The sequence below is a fragment of the Triticum urartu genome, chromosome 3 (genome assembly GCF_003073215.2).
Source record: "Triticum urartu cultivar G1812 chromosome 3, Tu2.1, whole genome shotgun sequence".
NCBI lineage: Eukaryota > Viridiplantae > Streptophyta > Magnoliopsida > Poales > Poaceae > Triticum > Triticum urartu.
The window spans coordinates 476,925,403-476,947,819 of NC_053024.1; the positions used below are offsets into that span (position 1 = coordinate 476,925,403).

General features: G+C 44.4%; 1 protein-coding gene across 4 annotated transcripts; it reads right to left on the bottom strand.

Annotated features, from left to right (window-relative positions):
• Positions 1–1,468: 1,468 nt before the first annotated feature.
• On the bottom strand, positions 1,469–16,373 carry LOC125544454. Of its 4 annotated transcripts, none has more exons than XR_007299496.1 (4): positions 15,919–16,373; positions 14,596–15,822; positions 2,359–3,172; positions 1,469–2,114 (listed from the first exon to the last, which is right to left on the bottom strand). XR_007299496.1 is itself a non-coding variant. In XM_048708156.1 (2 exons), exons 1-2 carry the CDS (start codon positions 16,229–16,231, stop codon positions 14,660–14,662), a joined length of 423 nt encoding a protein of 140 aa, XP_048564113.1. In that variant the 5' UTR covers positions 16,232–16,373; the 3' UTR covers positions 14,503–14,659. The 4 variants fall into 4 exon arrangements, 2 of the variants coding, with proteins under 2 accessions (XP_048564113.1, XP_048564114.1); XR_007299495.1 differs by having other exon boundaries at positions 1,475–2,114; positions 3,083–3,172; XM_048708156.1 differs by lacking the exons at positions 1,469–2,114; positions 2,359–3,172 and having other exon boundaries at positions 14,503–14,769.
• Between the last annotated feature and the right edge of the window lie 6,044 nt (positions 16,374–22,417).

Below are 22,417 nucleotides of genomic sequence, written 5' to 3' on the forward strand. Positions count from 1 at the left end.
TTTCTCTGGCAGGTCGCCGTCCTGTCTTAGCTTCTTTTCTCCCCTTGGATTTGTGTCTCGTGAAACTAAAGCAATGAGAAAGAAAGATGCTGCTGTTACAGTACAACTCGGAATTAGGAGCAGCTGCCGTACGCGCGAGTCGGTTTCAGTGATTAGTTTGGGAGCAGTACTGCGTGCACTGTTGTTGCACACCCATTTCGTGGCATTATTAATGCTGGTGTTAGCTTGTAACCCAATTTTCCGCAAAAGGGTCCCTTTTGCTAAAAGGCGTGTTTGAATTACTCCCGTGACAACATGGCTCCAATAATCTAGCGGTGTTGGTGGAGAAAAGAAAAGAGAGAGAGAGAGAGAGAGACGAGTGGAACTAAAGAAAGACGCTAACCACCTTGCCGGCCGCTCGGGATTCCTTTCTACGGAACCGACCGAACGTGCCAGTTTCTTCTTCTTTGTTCTTGCGCCGGCGACATGCGGGCCGTGATTTATTTTGTTTATTACAATGCGGTGTGGTGGCGCGCAGAGCCGTGATGATATGATGTCTTGCTTGACGCCGAGACTCTGACCGCGGCTGGCCTGGCGGCAGAAGCACTGCACACGATGGCTTCTAAAGACGGCCGTGTGCAGGGAGGTGTAAGTGAATCATAGCCCCATTGAGGGGATGACCCACGGGATCAACGACGAGAGGCTCGAGCACCACACATGCATGCTAGTGGTACTCCTTGGTAAGCTGCTAGGCACGTTCGTTAGTTGTTGCTGGCATCGTTCCATCCCCTCGGAGCTCGGGACCAGGTTAGTATTGGTTCAGAGGCTAGTACTGCTACGTAGTAGGAGTATAACAGCAGACCACCAGACACCTGATCTGACATTCCGAGATCATACTGCCTGTCATGCACCGGGATGATGAGCGGCAACCGGTGGACCAGGCGGAGAATTATGGCGAGAGACCACGAGGAATAAACGAGCCGCGGTGTTGCCATGCCGCGGGGCCGGGCCAGTGAGTGGCGGGCGACGGCAACCGGTCGGAGCGACGTGGCTCGGCTGCTCGCCCGGCGTACGGCCCGTCGCCACGAGCACAGAGCGAAGGCGCCGCGGGGTACGGCGTCGGCGGGAACAGAAGCCGGTCGAATCTTTGTCGGTCTACTAATACGTACTCCTACGTGCTGTTCCGGGTCCAAGCCGGAACAACATGGGCGATGTCCGTGCGCCAGCGGCGCTTCTGTGCTCCGATGACGGATCCTTTCGGGGTTTTTTGTGTGTGTGTGTGTGCGCTCCCATGACGGATCCTTTCGTTGGCACATGCGCGCGCGGGCAAGCACACGCACGTGGAAATTTTGCGGCACCCCGTTTCAGGTGGTAGCGTAGATAACACGCCTCTAATCTAAACCTTATCAGAAAAATTGCCCGTGCGTTGCAACGGGAAAACAAATAGCACACGTCCTAAGCATAGCTCCAGATCCGCCCCCTCCCCCCAACTACAAACCGCTTAACCTTCGTCATGTCCTCTCTCTCTCTATCCCTGTGTGTGTAACCTCAATGTAAGTTACTACAATAATATTTTTATTACTACGAACAAAAATATCCCATCGTTCACATAGCTTCAGTTCACGATCAGTTTATTTAAATGCCATATGTGTAAGGGCTTGTTCAGCATCATTGTCATACTCTTGGGCGAAGGCTTTGCATTGTGTACACTCAATTCAGTTAAAGAAGGCCCCTCATCCGTGGAATATCTGGGTTTTTTATGCTAATACTTCTATCCATATGACCATCAGGCCATGCAAATTGAACAAATCAATTTTCAATATAGCATATTGCAGGAATCTGAACAAATATAGAGGCATATATTTGATTGTGACAAATAAACTTATAAAATAAAGTTTTTAAGGATAAACGTTTTTCAACTTCCAATGTTTTTGTAATTATCAAGCATGTCTCAAAGAGCGACATAGCTTGGGAAACCATGCTAAGGATTGTCTTATTTTGGTTTATAACCTAGGTCGACATCAGTGGTAATTGAACAATATATGGACATTGGGAGTGCAATGCTTGACGATGAGTGAAAACATATGTGTGAAGGTGATAGACTGGGTGGACCTTCTCCAAGTGTATCTTCCATCCTATGCAAGGTCATAGTCAGTAAGTAGCATATTGCAAGGTTTAGATATATGGTTAGAAAATATTCTAAAGCGAGAAAAACAAAATTGACCCTGGAGGGAGAAAACAGTGACTCTGCCTTAGGTTTCAAACCCCCTGGTAACAGTGGAATTCGTGTTTCATAGTAAAAATAACCTAGTGGAATTCCTATATGAAAAAGAAAGGAAACATGGTATCAAGACAATCAAATATACTGAGGTATCATACCATAAGTCTTTGCTGCCATTCTTCTTCACGTAATTGAGGGAAATACACAGCGCATCATGTACTTCATAGCACGCTTTACATTCAGAGTCATTACTAACCGAGCAATGTCCTACAAAAACATTGGAAGCAGAACCACCAACACCCAGCAAAGAAAATTTGTCCGCGGCGGACGATTGGACAAAATAGATGCCACAGGCTACCGATCTACACAAATGGGCATTACCAAGTAAGTTCATGTTCAGGCCCTTCCCTGTGTGACATTTGACATTCAAAATCATGATCAATTGAGTTCCTCTATTAAACCAGGACCATGAGTGACACTGGATTCTACCCAATATCCCTAAGCATCAGAACAAAGAATGAAGCATTCAGAGCTTTCAACAATTGCCACGGATGTGTGTGTGGCAACGGGAGATTTTTTTTTGACGTGTATTCAATTTTAAGCAAATCTGTACAAGCTTTAGTAGTAGACAAACAACCAGCCAGATTGGACATCCATAACTTTCGTTGTAATTATCAAGTGGTGCAAACAATCGATGCAAAATTAATTCCATCAATAATATGATGAACAATTGAACACATAATTTGGAAAAAGAAGAAGATAGGCACATGTCAAGTAACTAATTCAGGTTAAACATGGTATTTGACGAATTCTAGCATGATTTAAGTTTGCATTGTCGAGTGTCGCTTAGCGGGAAATTCTTGGATTTTTATATGTTAGTACCTATAATTGTACGGGGGCCTTCCTGACATCTCCAATTCTGAAGACATCTCAGTTTAGGGATAATGGTGACATCTTCCGGCCTTGACCTGTCTGCAAATAATCCTTAACAGCTATAATTTAGTTTCAGTACATACCCATAAGCTTTTCAGCATGCAGACAACAATGGTACGGTTACGTAGTAAAACTCAACCAGATCACCTTGTGTGCATGCTGAATTTCTACTATACGGCTAGCTTGGTTGAGACAAAACAATGTAACTAATCTATATTCATTAATTAAAACAAAAAATACCAGGTGAAGGTATCCTAATTAAAGAAAAAAAAATTAAGTCCCCATAAAAGAAATAAGAAAGAACCATCTCCAGGAAGGAGAGATTAGACCTATACCAAAGCATTCGTTAGCTAAACCAAAAGAAAATTTATCTCAGGAGCTTGCTTCGAATTGCTTACCTTTCCTGCCCAAATTTCCCTTTTACTTAAGAGCGCATTGATGTCTTGCACTTAAGGGCAACATGATTGAGAACAACAACACTGAAACTATCTTGTGATTTTCTAACAGAGAAGTACACAATTAATATGGCAATGACATATACTTATAATCTATTTATAGGAAAGGCCGCAAAGGACATACATAGAGGTCTGATCACAGAAGCATCATCCATGAGTAGTCTTTACACTCAGACATTTAGAGTGTAAGTGCATCTAGTGCTCCTTAGTGATTTTGGTGTATTGAAGACTTATAGGTTAAGGGACTAATGCGTTTGTGAGTGTACACAGGTCTATAAGTCTATGAGGAGTTTGATATTTACAGGAAAAGTTGACCCCTAAAAATGAATATCTTCGACTGATGATTTTGGTATTTTTGAAGACTTTCATGAAGACTTTGAAAGTGAAGAAATTAGTGTGTCCGTGAAGACTTGATATTCATGCAAGGAATATGAAGCTTGAAGGCTTTCATTTTCATAGTTTTGTTTTTTTCTCCTTCTTGAGTCATAGGAAACACAGTACTATTAAAGGGGGTCGAGGAAATACTAAGGAAAAATTTTCATGTGATGCTCAACTCAAAATCCTACACCGACCAATCCATTCGAGTGAAGCCATTGAAAATCTCATACAGTTCAGTCAATTTCTTCAGTGACAAGAGACGAAGTTCTTCTGGTCTCTGAGGAATTTGTCCTGACTGAGGAGTTAGGAATTCGCCAGTGCGGATTGCCTACACAGTGAGGAACATGATAGCCCTGAGGATTTTGCTACTCAAAATTCCGACCGTTGCTGTGCTATGCGCTAGCTGTCTCAAAATATATATCCACCTAACGGTCATATCATTGAAGGGCATTTATGTCTTATCATGTCGGGCTGCTCCCTAGGCTATAAATAGCCGCCCTCTACAACCACTAGCTGGTTGGCTGCTTCAAGAGAAACTGACACTTGTCATTTGAGAGCAACCCATCCTCTGAGGACTTTGAGCGAAAATCATCAAGTGAGGAAAAACCAAAAACCCAAAACCCAAACACCTACAAACCCCAAGTGATTGAGCATCACTGAAGAGATTGATCCTGCGTGGATCCGACGCTTGTTATCTTTGAAGACTGTGCTTCTTCCAGACGGTTAGGCGTCATGGTCTAGAGCATCCAAGATGAATTGTGGATCGCCGAGTGACAAAGTTTGTGAAGGTTTGGAAGTCGCCTGAAGACTTACCACGAGTGATTGGACGAGGTCTGTGTGACCTTAGTTCAAGGAGAATACGGTGAGGACTGGGTGTCCTGAGCTGCGTGTTCAGGACTGGGTGTCCGGGACTGTGTGTCCTCGAGTTTAAATACTCAGCCGCTCCAACCAGACGTACAACTGAGACAGCAGTTGGAACTGGTCTACCAAATCATTATCTTCACCAAACTTACTGGTTCTATTCCCTCAACTCTTTCATTTCCTCATAACTGTGTTGTGTGCTTGTTCATATCTGTGTTTGAAGACTTTGACTGAAGACTTTCTCAATTTCCTCAGTTCAATTTCTTCAGTCTGTTTGTCTTCATCATGTGTTATCCTGTGATTACGCTTCCTGTACTCTGTGCCTATCTTCATTTCATCATGATGACTATGCTTGTATTCTGTTATGTTTACTTTTGAGTACTTATTTCGCTGCTAGTAGTTCTTCGCTAAGGAATTTCCTCACCGACAAATTCCTCAGTGAAGAATTTCATAAAAACGGCCTATTCACCCCCCTCTAGTCAATATAACGCACTTTTAATTGGTATCAGAGCAAGGTACTCCCTTATTCTGTGTGATTTTGGTTTAACCGCCTGGAGTTTTAGTTATGTCGACCGCAGGTATGACGAAAGTGACATGCCCCATCTTTGACGGTCATGAGTATCCCAAGTGGAAGGCCATGATGAAGAAACGCCTCATGGCGATGAACAGCGAGCTGTGGACCGTCACTGAGATTGGTCTGACCAATCTGTGCAAGATGGCGGAAGCTGATAACATTCGCAAGTACACTCTTCTCAACCTCACGACGAAGGATGTCATCTGCTCCAGTCTGTCACAAAATCAGTTCAGGAATATCATGCATCTCGATCATGCGAAGCTCGTCTGGGACCGTCTCTCTGAGGTCTATGAAGGTCATCGAACCTGTCATGATCCTTGGTTTGAGGACTTCAAGGAATCTCTCAAAGTGATGACATTTGAACCTGAATCATCATCTTCTGCATCATGCCTTATGACAAAAGATGCTGAGGTAACTGAATGCTACCTATCCGAGTCTAGTGATGATGAATCTTGTGATGAATTTGGAGCCAGCTATGTCAAACTTGCTTTCCTTGCCACTAAACAACAAAGAGCTTTGGAAAAGGTTTACTACATGCTAAATAAGAGCGATGATATGTTGGGTGAAGAAATGGATCAGTCAAAAGCTTTGGCTGAAAGTCTTCAGAGACTTCATACTAAGTATGACACCCTTTAAGATCATTATAACACTCTCTTATCCGATCATGAGAAGCTTTCTTATAAATTTCTTCAAAGAAAGCAAGACCTTGAGAAGCTAAGAGTGAGTTATGAAGATCTTCAGAAGGAGCGCGATTCATTACTTGCCCAACAAATCAACGCTTCTCAGGAAGAATTTGTTCCTCCATGCTTGAAGTGCATTGAACGTGAATCTGCTAATTCTTCACCTGAATGTTCAAATGCTGCTAATGTTTCAAATTCTTCACATGCCTCTGCTATCACTAATTCCTCATCTGAGGACATTGCTTGTATCACTGACGATGCAGGGCTGAAGGAATTGTACACGACAGGCATGTATAAAAGCCTCAAAGGGCATCAGGCTCTTTGTGATGTGCTTAAAAAGCAGATCCTCAACAGGAACCCTAGGAAAGAGGGTATCGCCTTTGAGAGAAAACTCAATGTTGATGGTACATATTGGAAGCCTGAGTAGTACCCCAAAACTACATGGGTTGCTGCAAAGGGACCTCCAGTTGATCCATCTAACTTATCTGGATTTGCATGTGAATCTCCTCATTCTGATGATGAGTCAATTGACTCCAACTATAAACTGTTCAAAAATCAGAATGGTGAAGTATTTGCTAGATATGTTGGCACTAACTGCAGGAACGGCTCCCCTATGAAGAAAATCTGGGTTCCCAAAAGATGCCTTGAAAATCTTCAGGTGAATGTCATCATGACGCCACCTGTGAAGAATAGGAACCCCAGATCAAATTCTTCATATGGACCAAATTCTTCATATGGATTCAAGTCCTCATACGGACCAAATTCCTCATATGGATCAAAGTCCTCATATGAACATCATCGTGCTAACCCGACTGTTTCGCAGGGAAGATCTAAGGATTATGGATATGTGCATTATTCTTCAAATCATTATGTCCATAAGTTCTCGAAGAATTTCTCTGCATACTCTTATGCTTACTCTAACCCCTCTTATGTGAAACGAAATGGACTGGCTTCTATGCCATCCTTCTCGTATGGAGCTTGCAGAATGATGAACTCTTTGCCACCCCTTCAGATGTGGGTGGTGAAGAAAAAGAACTAATCTCTTCTGCAGGGTCAGGTCTCTAGACGCACGTAATCGTCTGAAGAATTTGTTGGAGACCTGAGCATGCCTGATAGGACGCAGGCTAATCATGAAGAAATGAACTTTCATTTTTCACGTCCTCATATTGCTTTATCAGTTCTTTTACTTGATGAAATTGATCTTATGAATTGATGTCATATTCTTCACTAATGAAGTATATGAGTTTGTAAGCTGCACTAATTCATCTGCAGGATGATCAACCCAAAGCCACTGAGTGGGTCCTCGATAGTGGATGTACAAACCACATGACTGGTGACAAGAATCTATTGATGGATGCTCCATTATCTCTGTCGCATCTGAAGCATATCATCTTTGCTGACAAAGGCAAAAGTCAGGTATTGGGTCTAGGTAAGGTTGCGATTACAAAGGATCGACACATGGACAAAGTCATGCTCGTTGAGTCCTTAGGATACAACCTTATGTCTGTTTCAGTGCTTTGTGATCTTGATATGGTTGTTGTCTTTGGCAAGTACCGTTGTGTTGTGGTTATGGAAGCTGACAATTCCAAAGTCTTCGAAGGCTTTAGGAGAGGAGACCTGTATATTGTTGATTTCTCTACAGGACCACAACCAGCCATGTGCTTACTTGCAAAAGCTTCAGAAGGCTGGCTCTGGCATCGACGACTTGGTCATGCAGGGATGAGGAATTTGCACACGCTTGCGAAGAAGAAGCATGTCATTGGCATCGAGAATGTCAAATTCCTCAAGGATCACCTATGCGGAGCCTGTGAAGCTAGGAAGATGACAAAGGCCAAGCATCCAGCAAAGACTATCATGACCACCACTCGCCCGTTTGAATTGCTTCACATGGATCTCTTTGGTCCTAATGATTATTCTGCTATTTCAAATGAAGCATCTCAATATGGCTTTGATATTGTTGATGATTATTCTCGCTACACATGGGTACACCTTGTTACTTACAAACATGAAGTGCATGAAGTCTTCAAACGATTTTCCTCGAGGGTTTCAACCAACTTTGGTGTGAAGATCAAGCACATCAGAAGTGACAATGGCACTGAGTTCAAGAATTCTGGTCTCGATGACTATCTTGATGAACTTGGTATTACTCATGAGTTATCTGCTCTTTACCCTCCTCAGCAGAATGGCGTCGTGGAGCGCAAGAACAGGACTCTTGCTGAGATGGCTCGCACTATGCTTGATGAATACAAAATGCCTCGTCGTTTTTGGACTGAGGCAATTGATATTGCGTGCCACATCATCAACAGAGTATATCTTCACAAATTTTTCAAAAAGACTGCCTATGAACTCCTCACTGATAAGAAACCCAATGTAAGTTATTTCAAAGTCTTCGGTGCTAAATGTTGGATTAGAGATCTTCATCACAACTCAAAATTTGCACCGAAAGCACATGAAGGTTTTATGCTTGGTTACGGAAAGGACTCGCACACCTACAGAGTCTTCAACAACGTTCTTCACAAAGTTGTTGAAACTGTAGATGTGCGGTTCGATGAAACTAATGGCTCGCAAAGAGAGCACCTACCCACTGTGATAGATGAACCAGCACATGAGGAAACTATCAAGTTCAAGGCTACTGAGGATGTCATTCCTACTGAAGAATCTGCTGAAGAATTCATTCCAGAACATGAAGAACGTCGGGCTAATGCACCTGAAGAAAATGCTGAAGAAAATGATGCTGAAGAAAACGCTGATCAAATTCTTCAACGACAACCAGCTCATCCTTGCATTGCAAAAGAAGTGCAAATTGAAAAGATCATCAATGACATCAAAGCGCCAGGTCCTCTCACACGCTCAAAAGCTTCACATTTGTCTAACTTTTGTGGGCACTATGCTTTTGTCTCTATTATAGAGCCCACTAAGGTAGATGAAGAATTTCTGGAGCCTTAGTGGATTCAGGCCATGCAAGAAGAATTACATCAGTTCGAGCTCAACAATGTCTGGGAACTGGTCAAACGTCCAGATCCTCGCAAGCACAATATCATCGGCACAAAGTGGATCTACCGCAACAAGCAAGATGAAAATGGCCTTGTGGTGAGGAATAAGGCACGTCTTGTAGCTCAAGGCTACACACAGGTTGAAGGAATTGATTTTGATGAAACTTTTGCATCTGTTGCTATAATTGAGGCTATTCGCATATTACTTGCTTATGCTAACCATCATGATATCATTTTATATCAAATGGATGTGAAAAGTGCATTCCTCAATGATAAGCTTGAGGAAGAAGTATATGTTGCTCAACCCTCAGGTTTTGAAGATCCAAAGAATCCTGACAAAGTCTTCAGACTCAACAATGATAAGCTTGAGGAAGAAGTATATGTCTCAGCTAGTTCCTCAGCTGCACCAAGTTCCTCAGCTGGCCCCTCACTGCTGAAGACAAAGGCCACTGCTGGACGAGGTCCTCGCCCAAGTCCTCAAAAGAAGCAAGTCGCTTTCCAAATGCCGTCTGATGAAGATGAAGCTGATGATGATGAACTTGCAGAAATCATCAGAGACAGGCAAGTCAGGGCCGCTAGAGCCAAAGGATCAGAGGTGCCACTGCTTTTGGATCCCAAGCTGATCCTTGACTACATTGATGATTGGCACAAGGACCCCAACACTCCCTTGCCTGACTTCAAGATGACTCCTGGCCATAGTCACATGTTGACCCACTTCATTCAAGAAGAAAGTGGAAATTTGAGAAGGCCAGGCAGATCAAGAAAGCGCAGTACAAGAAAGAGCGCTATCTGAAGAAAAACGTTGTCTCTATGACAACTGAAGAACTTGTCACTATTCAGACTAAGATTAAGAAACTCAGTGATGACTTTGACGCATATCACGCTGATTGGCTTGGAGCCAAGGTTCGTTTTGTGAAACTTGCGGATAACTTCACTTCCAATGTTGCAGCCCCAATGCAACAGGAAATTTCTCAGGCTGAAGCATCTGCTCAGCCTACTGAAGAAAATGGCAGCACCGCTGATGAAAATCAGGCTGCTGAAGATAATGTGAGTTTCAGGGTTGATGACTGCATTCCAGCCGCTGAAAAATTGCCAGGGCACCCACTAGTGGTGTGCCTGAAGAAACTGAAGAACTCAGGGCAACTGCATCAGTTGTGCCTGAAGAAAATCAACCAGATTCCTCAGCTGCTCCTGCACCAACTTCAACTCCAATCCTTCCATCTGCATCAGATGTGAAGAAGACCAAGGCTGCAGAGCGTGCTGCAGTGAAGAAAAGGAAAGCATCAGTTGCTTCAGATTCTTCAGCTCCGAAGAAAATGAAGCCTATGACAAGTTCATTTGCAAATCCGATTGATGCTGTTCCCATCTCAACCAGGCCATCAAAGGACCTTGTTCTTTTTGATGAAGAATATGTGATCCCCAACGGATCTGATGAAGAAACTCCTTCTGCTGCTTCGTATGAACCGTTGGACGAAGAAATTTAAGTGGATGTGATCCCTTCAACACCTATCATCTCCTCGCCTATGCCTCAGGTCACAGCTGAAGAGGCTGGCGTTGAAGAAATGGAAGATGAAGATGTGGACATTGGCTGCTCCACACCCGTAATCAGTGATGAATTCTGGGAAAGTCAGCATCCAAACTCTCTAATGTTCACCCCTCTACAGCAAATTCCTCAGTCCCCCACTCAAACTGTTCACATGGGCTCTGAAGAAACTCATCCCACTGCATCTGTCCATGAGGAAATTCCAGCCACTAGCGCTGAAGAAACTGCTGCTGCTAAACAACCAACGACGCAGACTGCCACTGAGGAGGAACCAGAAATTCCTCAGCCTAAAAAACCTGCGATTGAGATTCCTGAGGTCGTGATGCAACTCACTGACACTCCTCTGCCGAAGCCAAAGGATCAATTCTCACGCAAGCAAAAGTTCAAGGCTGATGATTTCTTCGGTGGGCACATATTCTTCGAAAATTACAACCCATATTACTCTGCTCGCATTAGGAAGAGGCGTTTCTGGACTGCCAGTCAAGCCAATTTCTATTCCTTAGTGCTTTTCAACAAGGAGAAGATCTTCTAGCATGAGCATATTCCTCACGTGGATATGGAATCTCTGCCGTGCTTCGCACCAGTCCTCGGTGTTCTTCACTACGCTGGACTGCTAAACTTTTTCTCTGACATCTGCGATTGGAATGAAGAACTGATTCTTCAATTCTATGCAACGCTGCACATCACCGGAGATGCTGAAGATGTGAATTCATGGGTGCTGGACTGGATGTCTAAAAACACTCACTACACTGCACCAGCCTCTAAATTGCTTCGTGCTCTACCACTCAGTCCTCCCCTTGAAGAAGCTCGCTGCATCTACAGTGAACCTGAGCTCACACATCATTACATGCAGGTGCTGATGAAACCTTTGAAGACAGGTCAAGCACCAAGAACCAAATTCCTCGTGAAGGAATTGCTGTACGTGCCCAGAACTGTCTATCGTATTCTTACAAGGACAATCAGTCCCATCAAAGGCCACGACTCATCTGATGAGGAAATTGTTGGCATCATGAAGAATCTGGCATTCAACATCGTTCATGGCATTCCTGTCAATTATCACGATTTCTTCATGAGGACTATGGCAAATGTTGCACTGTCTCCGTTTAAGCTGAAGCCTTATGCACCTTGGATTATGAGATTCCTCAGGACAAGGTCTTCACTCAACAACAAAGCTGATTTCCAGAATCACCTCAGCTACTTGCCCCCAATTGAAGTCCTCAAGCAGACATATTCCTCAGTTGATGGAATGGGCAAGGCATCAGCTGTAATAGATGAAGGCATTCGTCCATTGGATGGTCAGTTTCGCAAAGCTGCATCTTATTCCACCAATGATGACTCTGCCACACATGACTCTGCCAATGCACCCAAGTCCACTCCTCAAGCCACTGCTCCGCGCGTGATGACTGGCCGTGAACTTCTGCTTAGTCTTCACCAGAAGGTGGATCAAAATCACAAATGAGTTAAGCGTCAGTTTGGTTCACTTCTTCACAACATGACTGCCACACACAATGCAGTGAAGAAAAACCACTACTACCTCCATCAAGTCTTCGGTCGCACCTGGGCAATCCTGTCACATCTGTATGGTGAAGAAGATCTGAAGAACATGGGTCTCAAAGAAGATTTTGACTGGTCTGCACCTCCACCGAAGAAATTCAAGAAGGTCCAGGTTCCTTCTCTGGTGGCCAGCTCATATTCTTCATCGCGCGACACTGATGAACATGAAGATTTGGACGACACTGCGGCAGGCCCTACATCAACAAACGACCCCAACAACGCTGGCGCTCCATCATCAACATGATTATCTTCAGGGAAGTTAGTCCTCATTTTCGATCCTTTTGGTCATTCGATGACAAAGGGGGAGAAATATGAGTTAGTCCTCAAGCGGGTCTACTATATGGGCATTTTTTTGCTAAGTTACAACTCTCGTTCTTCTGAAACTTTATTGGATCGAGTTGTAATCTTAAACCCGATGGTTCTCTAATACTTTTGATGCACTGTGCTCTGATACTTTTGATGCACTATTCTGCATGCTTATTCCTCGTTAATATTATCGCACGTATGCTGAATTTCATCAGGCACCATATTTTCATCATGCATTTCAAATTCTTCACATTATATGTTAAATGCGTGTATGAATTACAAGATATAGGGGGAGATCTCCATGATTCAACTCTTCAAGTGTGCATTGCTTCAAAAGCAAATTCCTCACTATGCACATCTTCAGGGGGAGTTCTTCTATATCTTGCAATCAAATTCCTCAATATCAGTAGTTACACTTCATATGTTTATCCCCGTTGAAAACTTAACCTATATTGTTATCAATCACCAAAAAGGGGGAGATTATAAGTGCATCTAGTGCCCCTTAGTGATTTTGGTGTATTGAAGACTTATAGGTTAAGAGACTAATGCGTTTGTGAGTGTACACAGGTCTATAAGTCTATGAGTAGTTTGATATTCACAGGAAAAGTCGACCCCTAAAAATGAATATCTTCGATTGAAGATTTTGGTATTTCTGAAGACTTTCATGAAGACTTTGAAAGTGAAGAAATTGGTGTGTCCGTGAAGAATTGATATTCATGCGAGGAATATGAAGCTTGAAGGCTTCCGTTTTCATAGTTTTGTTTTTTTCTCCTTCTTGAGTCATAGGAAACACCGTACTGTTAAAGGGGGTCGAGGAAATACTAAGGAAAAATTTCCATGTGATGCTCAAATCAAAATCCTACACCGACCAATCCCTTCGAGTGAAGCCATTGGAAATATCATATAGTTCAGTCAATTTCTTCAGTGACAGAGACGAAGTTCTTCTAGTCTCTGAGGAATTTGTCCTGACTGGGGAGTTAGGAATTCGCCAGTGCGGATTGCCTACACAGTGAGGAACATGATAGCCCTGAGGATTTTGCTACTCAAAATTCCGACCGTTGCTGTGCTATGCGCCAGCTGTCCCAAAATATATATCCACCTAACGGTCATATCATTGAAGGGCATTTATGTCTTATCATGTCGGGCTGCTCCCTAGGCTATAAATAGCCGCCCCCTACAACCACTAGCTGGTTGGCTGCTCCGAGAGAAACTGACACTTGTCATTTGAGAGCAACCCATCCTCTGAGGACTTTGAGCGAAAATCATCAAGTGAGGAAAAACCAAAAACCCCAAACCCAAACACCTACAAACCCCAAGTGATTGAGCATCACTGAAGAGATTGATCCTGCGTGGATCCGACGCTTGTTACCTTTGAAGACTGTGCTTCTTCCAGACGGTTAGGCGTCATGGTCTAGAGCATCCAAGAGTAATTGTGGATCGCCGAGTGACCAAGTTTGTGAAGGTTTGGAAGTCGCCTGAAGACTTACCACGAGTGATTGGACGAGGTCTGTGTGACCTTAGTTCAAGGAGAATACGGTGAGAACTGGGTGTCCTGAGCTGCGTGTTCAGGACTGGGTGTCCTCGAGTTTAAATACTCAGCCGCTCCAACCCGACATACAACTGAGATAGCAGTTGGAACTGGTCTACCAAATCATTATCTTCACCAAGCTTACTAGTTCTATTCCCTCAACTCTTTCATTTCCTCATAACTGTGTTGTGTGTTTGTTCATATCTGTGTTTGAAGACTTTGACTAAAGACTTTCTCAATTTCCTCAGTTCAATTTCTTTAGTCTGTTTGTCTTCATCCTGTGTTATCCTGTGATTACGCTTCCTGTACTCTATGCCTGTCTTCATTTCATCATGATGATTATGCTTATATTCTGTTATGTTTACTTTTGAGTACTTATTTCGCTGCTAGTAGTTCTTCGCTAAGGAATTTCCTCACCGAAAAATTCCTCAGTGAAGAATTTCATAAAAATCGCCTATTCACCCCCCTCTAGTCGATATAACGCACTTTCATAGAGGAACACTTGTTGCACACACTGCAATCTCACAATAGGAGAGAAAAAAATGCTACATATCGGAGTGGAGTTAGGGAGAGATGTTACTGCTATATACCTGGAGATGGTATGCACATTCTCTCAAGCTGAGATGGCTCTCGCATCCTCGAAAGCGATGGTGCCTATGTGCGCTCACGTACTCGCTGGCTATGGCAGCTCCCATGTCCTCCGAAGCGGCAACAATCCTCGTGAGCTTGTGTCCTCGCTGGCCGCGGCGGTGCCACTGCGAATCCTGGCATGCAGCAGCATCGCGGAAGAAGGATGGCACTGAAAACATTAGTGCAGAAAGCAAATCCAAGAAAAATCTGAAGGCTAATGTAGTGGAAAAAATATACGCTAGTTCTCAAGATATTAAGAATCACAAATTTTTACACAATTCTTTATATGAATCTTTATGCTCAAACTTGTTCTTATACATCTCTAGCTGCACACCATTTATTAAAAATAGTGTTCATATAGCAGGTGAATTCACCAATCAAGTAGCCACCCATAAACTGATATATCCACAAATCTAATTCCATCCAGCAAACAAACACCAACTGAAGTCCATCAATTCTAGATAATTCTGACATACTTTCCCAGTACAAAGCTCCTGCCATGATTATGGCATCAGAAAAATTCAGTGCGGGACCTATGTCATTTGGCAGGAACACAACATCAGGAATCGCACAAAAGCTTGAACTCACAAAATCATCTTTCAGACCAAAATTCAGAAAACACACCATATGCCCAATAGCAAGTTGAACCACACTAGTACGGAAATATAAATACTTCAATTAACCCCCAGGGGAAGGGAACAGGGAGGGAGAAGGGGTGGAGTAAGTCCTGTTGTGAGGGCGCTCGAACTTCCAATCAAGGATAACATCGTCAAGATGGAGCTGACGGCGGACACGGCGAGCGCTGGCGCCATCACTCCCATCGCGGCGGATGGAGATGCAGCGTCGACTCCTCCACCCCTCCTCTTCCCCATGCAGCTACTCTGAGGCAATGCCGCCGTCTTCCTTCTGGAGCTCCCCGCCTTCGATCTCGAGCACGCCACCCAGGACGGCATTGGTATCGACCGCCAATCTCAATCTGGATGTCCTCCTCCATCTCGAGCACCTATTCCCTGTGGATCAGGTTGTGGCTAATGTACAGACTAATTCCCACACAAAACATTCATTAAGTTAGCATTGTCTCTTTTTGGTCTATAGTTCAGGGACAAGCACAATTGCTAGCAAGCCCCAAATTGGCGCAATCAGCAAGCAGTTGCTGGGTAGCCACCCATTTCCTCCCACCAGCTCTTCTGCATGCAACAAATATTCTCCCAATTGAGCAACAAATCCCCAAACCGAGTAGGCATACACGAAATTAAGGAAACAAGCAATTGAAGGAAGCTGACCTTGTTGTCGGGGTGGGCGAGGAGCCATGTAAGGTGCCCCACGGCTCCAGCAGCAAGCACGGCATGCGCGCCATCGTCTACGCCACAAGCAAAGCTCCCCGCCGCGGCCGCTCATGGACGAGCATGGCTGGTGACGCGCCGTGAGGTAGAGGAGCTTCTTGGTCTGGTTCCCGAAGGTCTGGTTCTTGATCTCGCGGAGCGCGACCACCCGCTCGTGCTGCCCCTCCCCGCATCCTCGTCCTGCTGGTCTGCCGACGCCGCCGGGGCCCCCGGCCGTCAACCTGGCAGCGAGCTCCTTCGACCGCGTCCCCATGCAGAATGGCGCAGAGGAAGACTCGGGAGGCGCGTACTCTCGCCGGCACCGGTCGACGGCCCGCGGCCGGCGCGGCACCGGATCGACCGCCGCTCCTGGCGGCTGAGGCGAGGGAGAGATAGGAGAGCCCGATGGGTTTCGTTTTTTCTTCTCACTTTAAGGACCGTGGATTTAATACCGTATACTGTAGGAATTTATTTGCAAAATTCTTAATCGAAACGTTTTCTCACTTAAGAACGGACTGCGGGTTGAATACTAAAAAATACGGGGACTTTTTTGCAAACCTGCCGCGACGTACGACCAAAAGCAATCGGTGGTTTATTAGTAGGGAGAGATGGATGGTACTTCACGGCCATGCGTAAGCTGTGATGGTGATGCAGCCGTGCGTCCAGTAGTCCCTGACAAGCCTGGTCAAATAGCCGTAGACATTGGGTTGGTCTTGGAGACCAGTGCACGGAGGAGGACCTTGCTGGAATTTAGTCTATTTTGGGCAGCCCAATAACTATTTCAGAAATTCCTAATAAATCCTAGAGGCCCACTTAACCCATTTGTGCAAGGCAAGGGATACTACTAAAGTTTAGTCCCACATTGCTAGTTTAGTGGGAGTTGGACCTCCTTATAAGAGAGGTTCTTTCCCCACTTGTACGAGCATGAGAACAAGAGGGATATCCACGCTCGCTCCTTCTCCGCCGCGCCGCGCCGTGCCGCGGGGAATGAGTCTCTCTGAGCTGCTGCTATCTTCCTCCGACGACTTCTTCCCCGACGTCGACAACCTCCTCGACGACATGGCTGGCGAGGACACCGACCCCAAGTCCAGTGCTACTGCTGCTGCTGTCCCGTACGTATTCTTCTTTCTGTTAGATGTCCTGCCACAGTTTCTCGTACTAGTACTTGCTCTAGATATGTTAGGTTGTACCTCATATATGCAACTAGTTCTACTGTCTGCTATAGATATGCTAGGCTACGGTTCATATATGCAGAAGCTATTTACCTTCTCTCTGTCAGAAAGCATGACTTGTTTTATCTCTATTATATTAGTCATGCTTTATCTAGTATTTCTATTAATAAAATCATTTTGTAAATTGCTCATATTTCCAACAATCCAAAAACCTTATTATAGGCAATTTACACCAAGTGGTTTTGCTGCTTCCATGAGACCTCCTATGTTTGAAGGTATCCACTATAAGAGGTGGCGCGTGAGAGCAGTCTTATGGTTTCAAACCATGAGTTGCTATGACGCCACTCTTGGCAAACCTGAAGGGGAGCTCGATGCTCAACAGGCACAAGCCTTTTAGAAAATGGATACTCTGTTTAAGGCTGCTCTCTTGAGTGTTCTTGGTGAGAACATAGTTGATGCTTATGCGTCAATTGATAATGGAAAAGATATGTGGGATGCACTCGAGGCCAAGTTTGGGGTCTCGGATGCTGGCACTGAGTTGTACATCATGGAGCAATTCTATGATTACAGGATGACTGAAGAGCGCTCCGTGGTTGAGCAAGCTCATGAGATACATTCATTTGCTAGAGAACTTGAGTACTTCAGTTGTGTGCTATCGGACAAGTTTGTTGCCGGAGGTATCATCACTAAGCTTCCTCCTTCGTGGAGGAACTTTGCTACCTTACTGAAGCATAAGAGGGACGAGTTTTCCGTTCCGTATCTCATTGGCACTCTTGATGTGGAAGAAAAGGCGAGAGCAAAGGACACACGTGCTCGAGGTATTGAGGGAGGATCTAGTGCCAATGTGGTACAGAAGCAGAACTTTCAGCCCCACAAGTTCAAGAACAAGGGCAAGTTTGATGGTAAAGCAAAGTTTGATGGGAAGAACAAGGCTGTGCAACACACGAACTTCAAGAAGAAGAATGACAAGAAGAAAGGTGCTTGTCATGTGTGTGGGGATACTGATCATTGGGCTCCTAGTTGCCCTAATCGCTATGACAAGCGTCATCCTGGGAAAGGCGGCAAGACCGCTAATGTTGTCATTGGAGACACTGACATGAAGGATGCTGGGTATGGTATATTTCCCACTATTCTTTCAGTATGTCATTCTCTTGACTGGTTGATTGACATGGGTGCTAATGTGCATGTATGCGGTGATATTTCCATGTTTTCGTCTTATCAGACCAGGGACTTCAACCGTGCTGATGGGCAACTGTTCAAGTGCTTCTGTTCGTGGTGTTGGCACGGTCGATCTGAAGTTTACTTCGGGGAAGATCGTGCGGCTGAAGAACGTGCATCATGTCCCCTCCGTCAATAAAAATCTTGTTAGCGGATCTTTCTGTGTAGAGATGGCTACAAGCTTGTCTTTGAGTCGAATAAATTTGTAATATCCAAGTATGGAACCTTTGTTGGTAAAGGCTATGAGTTAGGAGGCCTGTTTCGTTTATCCTTATCAGACATTTGCAATAAAGTTGTTAATCATATTTGCAAGAATAGTGAATCAAATGTGTGGCATTCACATCTTTGTCATGTTAACTTTGGTTGCATGTCGCGACTAGCGAAGTTGAACTTAATCCCTAGTTTCACCACTATGAAGGGATCTAAGTGTCAAGTGTGTGTGCAAGCTAAGAAACCTCGTAAGTCTCACACGACTGCGGAAACGAGAAATTTTGCACCACTAGAGCTCATACATTCAGATCTATGTGAAATGAATGGTGTTTTGACAAAAGGTGGAAAGAAATATTTCATGACGTTAATTGATGACTCCACTAGATACTGCCATGTGTATCTTCTGAAATCTAAGGATGAGGCTTTGAACTTTTTCATGATCTATAAAGCTGAAGTGGAAAACCAACTTGATCGAAAAATCAAGAGGCTTAGGTCCGACCGTGGTGGAAAGTATTTTTCCAATGAATTTGATGCTTTTTGTGCGGAACATGGTATAATCCATGAGAGGACGCCTCCTTATTCACCTCAGTCAAATGGGGTGGCCGAAAGAAAGAACCGTACTCTAATAGATTTGGTTAACAGCATGTTAGACACTTCGGGTCTCTCCAAGGCATGGTGGGGGGAGGCGATATTGACTGCATATCATGTCCTAAACCGAGTTCCCACAAAGAACAAAGAGATAACTCCATCGGAGGAATGGGAGAATAAAAGGTTAAAACTCTCTTATCTACGAACATGGGGTTGTTTGGCTAAAGTCAATGTTCCAATTCCAAAGAAGCGAAAGCTTGGACCAAAGACTGTGGATTGTGTTTTCCTGGGATATGCTTTTCATAGCATTGGCTATAGATTCTTGGTTGTAAAATCTGAGGTACCTGACATACATGTCGGTACGATCATGGAGTCGAATGATGCGACTTTCTTTGAAGATATCTTTCCCATGAAGGATATGGCTACCTCATCTAATCAGGAGATGCCTAGTTCATCGAATCAGGAACCAGTTACAATTACCAAACCTGCTATTTCGATGGAACACTTTGAAAGTCCTGTGGAGGAGAACAATGAAGTTCCCACTAGGAGCAAGAGACAGAGGACTGCAAAGTCCTTTGGTGATGATTTTCTTGTGTATCTCATAGATGACACTCCTAGTTCTATTTCAGAGGCCTATGCATCTGAAGATGCTGACTACTGGAAGGAAGCGGTTCGTAGCGAGATGGATTCCATCTTGGCGAATGAAACCTGGGAGATAACTGATCGTCCTTATGGGTGCAAACCTATAGGATGCAAATGGGTATTCAAGAAGAAGCTTAGGCCTGATGGTACTATTGAAAAGTACAAGGCTCGGCTCGTGGCTAAGGGTTATACCCAAAAGGAAGGTGAAGACTTCTTTGATACTTACTCACCTGTGGCTCGACTGACCACTATTCGAGTTCTACTTTCACTAGCTGCCTCGCATGGTCTTCTCGTTCATCAAGTGGATGTTAAGACTGCTTTTCTAAATGGAGAGTTGGACGAGGAAATTTATATGGAACAACCAGATGGGTTTGTACTAGATGGTCAGGAAGGGAAAGTGTGCAAGTTGCTGAAGTCTTTGTACGGACTTAAGCAAGCACCCAAACAGTGGCATGAGAAGTTTGAAATAACTTTAACAGCTGCAGGATTTGTTGTGAACGAAGCTGACAAATGTGTGTACTATCGCCATGGTGGGGGCGAGGGAGTTATCCTGTGCTTGTATGTTGATGACATACTGATTTTCAGAACAAATCTGAATGTTATTAAGGAGGTCAAGGTTTTCCTATCTCGTTGTTTTGAGACGAAGGATTTAGGAGTGGCTGATGTTATTCTGAACATCAAGTTGTTGAGAGACTATGATGGTGGGATTACATTGCTTCAATCTCACTATGTGGAAAAGATCTTCAGTCGCTTTGGCTATAGTGACTGCAAGCCCTCTCCAACACCATATGATGCGAGTGTGTTACTTCGAAAGAATCGAAGAATTGCTAGAGATCAATTGAAATATTCTCAGATTATTGGCTCGCTTATGTACTTAGCAAGTGCTACAAGACCTGACATCTCTTTTGCTGTTAGCAAATTGAGTCGGTTTGTCTCAAAACTAGGAGATGTGCATTGGAAAGCTCTAGAGAGAGTTTTGCGTTATTTGAAAGGCACTGCAAATTATGGAATTCACTACACCGGGCATCCAAAGGTGCTTGAAGGGTATAGTGACTCAAACTGGATCTCAGATGCTGATGAGATAAAGGCCACGAGCAGTTATGTATTCACTCATGGAGGCGGCGCTGTTTCTTGGAAGTCTTGCAAGCAGACCATCTTAACGAGGTCAACAATGGAAGCAGAACTCACAGCACTAGATACAGCTACTGTTGAAGCAGATTGGCTTCGCCGGCTCTTGAATGACTTGCCGGTTGTTGAGAAACCTGTACCGGGTGTCCTTATGAACTGCGACAATCAAACTGTGATCACGAAAGTGAGCAGCTCAAAGGATAACATGAAGTCATAAAGACACATTCAGAGAAGGTTAAAGTCTGTCAGGAAAATGAAAAACTCCGGAGTTATTGCATTGGATTATATCCAAACGTCTAAAAATCTGGCAGATCCTTTTACTAAGGGTTTATCACGTAATGTGATAGATAATGCATCGAGGGAGATGGGTATGAGACCCACAATATGAGTTGTTCACAGTGGTAACCTATTCTTTGTGATCGGAGATCCCGTGAATTAGATGTGGAAGACAAACTGTTGGTCAACTGAGAGGAGAGCATCCTTACTATTCACAATACCACTCCATGAAGATGCAATACTCTCCTAATCTGCATGGCAGGTTGATGTATATCTTAATGTGTTCTAAGTGGCTTATTTAAGCAGAGATGTTATCCTGTAGAACATCTTTTGAAGAACACACCTATATAAGTATGATTGTTAAACGTCGCAATCCATGAGAGTAGGGTTCTCTCTAGTAAACTCATAAAAGGTCACGGAGTATGATGCATAAACTCCACCCGCGGGGAAGACCCACGGTAGCCACGTATTGGTCAAGGCTTTATGTGAAGCTAGATTCGCAGAAAACTTGCAGTTCAAGACCTAGTCCACTGTTCAAGTTGCTTACTAGTGTAGCATAGAGTTCTAGGTGGAAGTTCAACTTAACAGTCTCCACTGCAGTACCGGTATATAAAACAGTGTTTTGGAACCAAAGGCAAATTTCTGTGTGCCTCTGGGATCTGGTGGGGGATTGCTGGAATTTAGTCTATTTTGGGCAGCCCAATAAAAATTTCAGAAATTCCTAATAAATCCTAGAGGCCCACTTAGCCCATTTGTGCAAGGCAAGGGATACTACTAAAGTTTAGTCCCACATTGCTAGTTTAGTGGGAGTTGGACCTCCTTATAAGGGAGGTTCTTTCCCCACTTATACGAGTATGAGAACAAGAGGGATATCCACGCGCGCTCCTCCTCCGTCGCCCGCCTCGCCACGCCACGCCACGCCTCGTCATGACGCGCTGCGGGTTGCGAGAATGAACCCTTCCGTCGCTGCCCTCTCGCCTCCTTCTCTTGCGCCTATAAAAGGGAGGTCGCTCCTCCAAGAGAGACGCACCAGAACTTCTCCTTCCTCTCGCCATCGGTTCCATCTCTGAGCTGCTGCTATCTTCCTTATCCTGGCTTGCGGCGTGCACCGCACGTCGGGACAGTAGGCCTCTGAAATCGCACCTCTTTGAGTCCTGTATGGGAGAAGGGTGATAAGGTTTTTGGGGAGCGCTCTGCGCGACTACCGACTGACTCCTTCGTCACGG